Genomic DNA, 7,396 nt, shown 5'->3' with positions numbered 1-7,396 from the left:
CCGGGTCTCAGGGTAGAAATCCCTTCTGTTTGGAAAGTGCATTGCAAGGCACCCATCTTGCCTTAAGGGGACCCTCGCCTAAAAGTTGCAAGAGATGGCAGACGCATAGAAACCTCCTCTCTTACAACGCAGCGATTGTCCCAAGAGCGTCCACTTTGCCCGAGCTTGCACCATATATTGGCACGCCCCTCTGCACCGGGAGTCAAAGGCTGGAGGCCATCTCTTGCTCCATCACCACATCAGTCCAGTAGCCCAAAGTGGGGAGCCTATCTGCGGGGACTGGGGGCAATCGCCGGGCCCGGGGCTCTCCCACTAGACGGTGCGGTGTTTGTCCGGGTCACCTACTGTCTCTGCGCCCTACACCCAGAACCCGGGAGCTGCAGACCCAGTCACCACCTTGGGGCTGCCCCGGGGCGGGGGCAGCCCAGAGCGCCACTTGGGAGACCGCGGCGGCTTTGCCAGGACTGGCTCGGTCTCCGGATTCGCGACGAGGTCCGCCTCCTCCCTCCCCTTTCCGCGCCGCCTCCGCCTTCTTCCTCTGCCTCCACCCTCACTCCTTCCCGTCGGTGCGGAGCTAGGTTCCGAGCAGCGCTCAGCCCGCCGCAGCTTGGATGTGGGCTCGGGACAAGTGCTCCGCTCCGCCGCTCGAGATGGACAGCCGCTACACCAGCGCCACGGGCATCGGGGACTTGAACCAGCTGAGTGCGGCCATCCCTGCCACACGCGTGGAGGTGTCTGTGTCCTGCAGGTGAGGACGCGGCTCTCTTTTCTTCCTTCCATCCGGGCTTGGTGGCACTTGACTAGCGCTCTTGGTACCACGAGGCTTGGCGCTGGTGAGAAGTTGCTTGCAGAGTGGGGACACCCTGGTTGTGGTACTGGCTGACGTACCCCCAGCCCCCCCACCCCCAAAGGGTCAAGTGACACAGAATTGGGGACGAGAGTGGTGGGCTTTGGGACGGAGTCTTTTTGTTTTCTTTCCGGGAAATGTTGTGAAAGTTGGCAAAGCTGTGACTCAGCTACAGAAACCCTAGCCGCCGCCCACTTTGCAACCTTTAAAAAAAATATTTATTTATTTTAAACAGCTGCAATCAGGGTCAGAGGTTCAGTGATGACGGGAACCGAAGGGTCCGTCCTGCCAAAAGCGCGCGTGATGCTGCGCACCTTGGCCCGGGACTCCTTCCGCTGGGCGCCCGGGAAGCCGTGCGGTGGGCTCGGCTCCAGCTCCACAGCTTCCTCCTCCCCACCCACTTCCTGGAACTATCCCGCTTCCTTACCCTACACCCTTCCGGGACGTTTGCCCTAGGCCTGTAGCGGTTCCAGGTTCAGTCTTTCTGGCAGATGCACCTAAGAATTGAGAAGTCACGACTGATTTGGTAGACAAACATCAGAATGCTTCCAGCAACTCTCAAGGACTGCCAATTTCAGACTCCCTTTCCTGGTGCTCCCTGGACCAGATCCTCTGTACGTCAGGTAGAATAGCTGTGCTGCCCCAGTTTTGGGGAATTAGATGGTCGGCTATATTAAGAAGACTACATTGCAATACCCTGGTGCCCACTCCCCGTTTGAATACTTCCTTCTATCGTTCTCATTGGGAAAGTTCACTCCCACCCCTCTATGACCCCGTTTTTAAATGCCCACAAATGTTCTTAGCCTTTCTGTAGAGAAGATCGTTGTGACTCTAATAAGCATGGGTGATTTTTTGTTGTAAACAAACCCTGAAGTTTAAATGCCTTCCGCCTCTAAAACATTGGTTCTCAGCCTTCCTAATGCTGCAACCATTTAATATGATCATTTAATACAGTTCCCCATGTTGTGGTCCCCCCCCACCATAAAATTATTTTTGTTGCTGCTTCACACCTGTATTTGTGCTACTGTTACAAATCATAATGTAAACATCCGTGTTTTCTGATGGTCTTAGGTGACCCCTGTGAAAGGGCCATTTGGCTTTTGGAGGGGTCGTGACTCACAGGTTGAGAATTACTGCCTTGAAACTTAAGTTTCTTGGAAATTTGAGTTTTAGTACCCATCTCCCCCCGTCCCCCCACTCCCCACCCCCAGTGGCCATGTTCTTTGGTAGAGGAAAACCCTGGAACAACATAGGATTTGCGCTGGTCAGACCGTGAAAGTTATAATGGCATCCATTCATGACAGCAGACATAAGCCCTTGGGTTATTGGGGTCACGGCCTCGAAAGCTTCACTAGGCTCCTTTCAGTTAGCAGCTGACTAACTGAAAGTTAGTGGCAGACTCCTGTGGCAATTTGTAGGTGCATTTCTTCTCCCTGAAGCTGGCTTTAGTGTTAGGTTATTGTTACCTAACCCTGTATAACACAGTGGGCAGCGAGTGGTCAGGAAGTCCACTGTCTCAGCACCTTTTAGAGGTCTGTCATTTGCTTGAAGTTCTGCAGCATCGGGAGGGCACTAAACAGACAAGAACATGGCACATCAACCCTGAATGTCCTACAGTTCCTTAGGAGAGAGATGAAATAGTCCTGGTCTCATGTACCAACCATCCCAATGCTTATTTGCTGTAGGTATACTGAGGATCCTGAAGTACACTGGCTTAAACCGGTTTATTTCAGCTTCCTACTCCAGCCAGCCCCTGGAGACTTTCTTGTATGTGGCATTACTTTTTGATACTTAAAATAAAAAAGTCTCAAATAGGAAAAAAAAATCTGAAAGAGAACTGAGCACCTAGTGTCAAGTCTTTCTTGACACTTAAGCTCGTCCAGGCCTAGTCTGTTATTATTTGAGTTGTCTAGGTTCAGCTGATTATGTATTTCTTACAAAACTGGATGTAGTTTCTACTTTTGGGCAAGAGTACTTGACAACTTGGTAGCTTAAGGCAAGTTCATTTCATTTCTGTGGTGTTGAGAACTCGGTCTTGCCACCTTAGGAGGTGGGATTGTTTGAACTTTGACATCTGAGTCCTGGGTGCAAATTCTGGACTTTCTTTCCTCTGGATTTACTATTATTATATGAAAATTGGTTTTTATTATTTGTCTCAGCTTGTTTATATCCTGTAATGAAGCTAATTGTGGCAAGCGTTTTAGACCATTGTGAGGATTTTTATGGGAGGATATGAGAAACATGCTTGTTACAGTACATTGCAGCACTAGCTAGGAAATAAAAACTGTACACTACTACTGAGATACAATGTCTTAAACTGTGCCCTACTATTGTGACACAGTATCTTCGGCAGGGTTATTGTGACTGCAATGAAACAGCAGGACTTGGGAAGGAAAGGGTTTGTTTGACTTGACAGTACAAGAACTCAAGCAAGGCAGGAACCTGGAGGTGGAGCTGATGCTGAGGCCATGGGGGTGTGTGTGGGGGGGGTTGCTTCTTACTGGCTTGCTTCCCCTGGCTTGCTCAGCATGATTTCTTCTAGAACCCAGGAGTATGAGCCCAGGGATTGCACCATCCACAATAGGCTGGGCCCTCCCCATCCATCACTAATTAAGAAAATATCCTATAGCTGGATATTATGGTGGCATTATCTCAGTCGAGGTTCCCTCTTTTCAGATAATTCCAGCTGGTGTCAAGTTGACACGAGACTAGCCAGAACACATAGAGAGTGGCACTTGGAGTTCTGGTGACAGAGTTCTGTAACTACTCTACTTTAACCTGAGTGAGCCAGTTAAGGAAAACAATGCTGGCTGTTCCCAGAGCACCGCTTTCCCAGGATGGTGATGAGGAGTTCACTTAGCAAGAAGGTACAATTGAGAGCCTCTCAGCCTTGTGTGGGAAGGCAGGGCAAGGACATCCCTTGCCTAGTTAGTTGTCTGAGAGAGCTCTGATCCCCACCGATACTTCAAAAACAGCATACAATGGAACCCCCTTTGATAACCTTCTTTCTTTGCTCCCTATAATCAAAAGATCCACTCTGGGAAGGAAAGAAAAGTAACAGTTGAAGCCAGAAGCCAAATATAGCTCTTTTTCCTGATCAAGTATCTGAGTGTCTTTTACACACACGGGAATTAATCTTTGCTTCGTGAGTAGTACGAATATGCTGTCACCTCTGAGACCATGAAACGTGACTGGCAGATAAACATTATGTAAGATAGCAACCTTGGGTAAAACTTAGCAATGAGGCTTCTGCATGTGCTGGGACAGGCCATTGTGGAGCTGAGCACTCTCAGTGTGTGACAGGAGGAAGGGGGAGCAGCTGTAACAGATCAAGGCAGATGTGCATGGATTGGAGACAGGACAGCATCAATTTTAGTGACTGTGAACTTGTTAGTGATGAAGACCACACACTGGTTACAGTTACCTGAAGGCAGACTCACAATCTTGGACTTCTACCTATTACCTAGTTATGTGTTCATTCATGTTTCTTTATTAATTTGTAGATTTTTTTTTTTTGGTTTGTTTTTTCGAGACAGGGTTTCTCTATATAGCCTTGGCTGACCTGGAACTCACTCTGTAGACCAGGCTGGCCTCGAACTCAGAAATCCACCTGCCTCTGCCTCCTAAGGTCTGGGATTAAAGGCGTGCGCCACCACTGCCCAGCCAATTTGTAGATTTTTTTAAAGACTTAAGTTATCTGATTAACAACTTCTCTGCAGCCGAAATGATACAACTTTAGCTAACCTTCCAATTTTATCCTGAGAACTCATCGGTGTAAACGGATGCTAATGCTAATGGGAAAAATAATTTGCAGTAATTAATCACTTTCCCCAGAGCATTTGTCTCACTACTTTAGTGATTTTTTTGTCACAATTTTAGTGATTTTTGTCACTTTCTCTTGGCTATCCAGCCTTTGGATCCCGACCCTCCAGGCAGTGTCAGGGGTAGACTCCCACTTGTGACATGGGTCTCAAGCTGGGCTGTCATTGGTTGACCACTCCTATAATTTCTGCTCCACCTTTACCCCAGCATTTTTTGTAGGCAGGACCAATTGGAGGTTTGTGACTGGCTTGGTGTCTCAGTCCTTCCACTGGAAGCTTTGCCTGGTTCTGAGAAGTTAGTTTATTGATGGTAAGTGTAGTCAGAGTGCAGCGTGATGTGCTTCCAGTCTTCCCACACCAGCCCTCAAGTTCAAGATCGAGCTTGATGATCCTTTTGATTACTCCCGGAATGGTAGCTGTACTGATTTTAAACACTAACGTGGGAGGAAGTTGAAACGTTTTGAGTATGCACACCGTAGGAAGCATCCTAAAAGCTGGACCTAACTATGCTTTCCTTGTCTTGTCTCGAACCAATTCTCCTATGAATTGTCTGAATATAGCGTAACAAAGCCGTGTTTACCATCTATCAAGACACCTGGCAAATGAATAGGGTGACCAAGTTTGATCCAGAGATAGAGTTCCGAAACACACCAGGTGATCACCCTGGGCTGGACCCGTATGGCTGCTGCAGGCTGCTCTCTGTTATCAACCTCCCTCTCCTCATTCCCTCTTCTTCATTAGATTTTTATTTGTTCTCAAGACTGAGATCAAATGTCATCTTCTTTCATGATGCCTTTCTTAAGATGGAGTTTTCTGTACTCCTCCAACAGTCGGCTCTCACAACTTATCAAATAGGTATGTGGTAATTCTTGGACACAATGTACCATCCATCCATTGTGACTCTTTCTTGATGGTGGATCCTGAGTGGCCAGTAAACACGCCAGGCTTAAATGAAATCATCTGGTGTTTACGAAGTTGAGAGGGTTCCCAGAGACTCCTGGGCTCCATAACAGATCTCCTGAGACATCTCTGGGAATGTGATGCTGGGCTCTATTCCCACAAGTTCTCATGTGCTGGTTCTATACTCTAAAACTTGCAGGCTTGATGATCAAATAACTCCTGACTAAGCAGAGATACTAGCATGTTGATTACAACTGATTTTCATGCTACAATTTCCATCCAAAGCACCTTTATAGGCTTTGGAAAATGTAGGGAAGGGCAATCAAATTTAAGTCTTAGTGAGTTTGTCTCTTAAATTAGAAAGCTATGTTTGAGAATTGAAAAATAGTTTTGAGAGAAGTTCAGAGAGCCTCACTTACAAGAGGGTGGGTTCTCAAGTCAAGGTTAGTCTTATAGTTAAGTAGGTTCTGTTTGTTTGTTTGGCTTAAAGCATTTTGTCCTGGGCCTGTCACTTATGAGGTTTATTGCTTCCTTGTGCAGGGCAGCCCCAGTCCTGAGCTTCTCATCTTTCTCTGATACATCTTTCTCTGTGCCCTTTGACAAGACTTTGTAATAAACTGAAGTGAAATAGAAGGAAATCTCACACTTGCCACCTGCAAAGTAGCTAAGTCATAATTTGTTTTGCAAAACAGGCGATACTTTTAAATAGACAATTACATTGCTATAATACAATATTCATATATAATTTTTAATACCTTGATCTAACACATGTATGGACATGATGAAATATCTTATTTGGTGCAGTGATTTATCTTGGAGGTTTCTCTTTGTTTGTATGCTTCTACTTTTATTTTCGATAGGATTTCCCCCATGCAAATGTAGTCTAGGCTGGCCTGAAACATGTGATCCTCCTACCTCAGCAATGCATGCTGGGACTATAGACATGAAGCACTAGGCCTGACATGGATTTATTTTCAATAACAATGAAGAAGAAATAAAAGGGGAAAGTACAGTATTAACATATAGTTATAAACTGTTATTTTTCCCTGCTCAATATAACTTGGATTATTATTATTATTATTATTATTATTATTATTATTATTATTATTGTATGGGGGACATGAACGTTCCAAGGCACATATGTGAAAGTCAGAGTTCAACTCGCGACAGTCTCCTTCTGCTGTGGGTTCCAGCAATCAAATTCAGGTTGTATAGCTTGTGTGACAAGTGCTTTTACCTGCTGAACTTCTTTGCTAACCCTGTCTGAGGATATTTTAGAAGGATATCATGATCGATTATTCCTAAAACCAAGCCCTGGCTGGCTGTTTCAAAGTCCTCGCTTACCTCAATCATCTCCCCCAAACAATGTGAGATTCTACTGTGGTTGATCTAGATTTTCCTCTCAACAGGAGTCTAGTCAGTTCTGTTATCTTCGAGATGAACAATGTTCGATATTAATAAATAGCGTTGCTCCTCCTGCAGCTTACTTCTGAGTGTGCTTGTTATGTTTCTGGTAAACAGAGCTTCCATTGGAGATGGCAATGGAGTCAATCTTGTGTGCTACCTTTGCTCACTTGTTACCCGAGTCCTGGCTGTTTGAAATTGCCCCTGGAGGGATTCAGAGGAGACCAGAAGGCTTTGTGAAAGAGTCGCTGACTTGAGAAATCAAGTGAGCTGAGGCTCTCTGGTGTGCATATGGTATTTTTCGGTCTCAGGTTCCTTAATATACTGTGTTTCATATGCTTTACAGTCCAGGAACGTTCTTTTTAAATCAGGCTACCAGATCCTGAGACTCTGGAGTCTGCTGCCTCCTCTCTATCTGTACTTT

General features: G+C 46.0%; 1 protein-coding gene across 1 annotated transcript in view; it reads left to right on the top strand.

Annotated features, from left to right (window-relative positions):
• The first annotated feature begins 485 nt into the window (after window positions 1-485).
• The window catches only part of Cpne8 (copine 8), a 168,312-nt gene continuing 161,401 nt past the window's right edge, over window positions 486-7,396 (top strand). Inside the window, 1 exon segment of the mRNA XM_034516519.2 lies at window positions 486-748. Coding sequence (XP_034372410.1) covers window positions 612-748 — 137 coding nt within the window. The 5' untranslated portion in view covers window positions 486-611.

Source organism: Arvicanthis niloticus, chromosome 13 (genome assembly GCF_011762505.2).
Source record: "Arvicanthis niloticus isolate mArvNil1 chromosome 13, mArvNil1.pat.X, whole genome shotgun sequence".
Taxonomy (NCBI): Eukaryota; Metazoa; Chordata; class Mammalia; order Rodentia; family Muridae; genus Arvicanthis; species Arvicanthis niloticus.
Note: the sequence above shows the minus strand (reverse complement) of the source record. Positions and strands in the feature narration are given on the sequence as shown.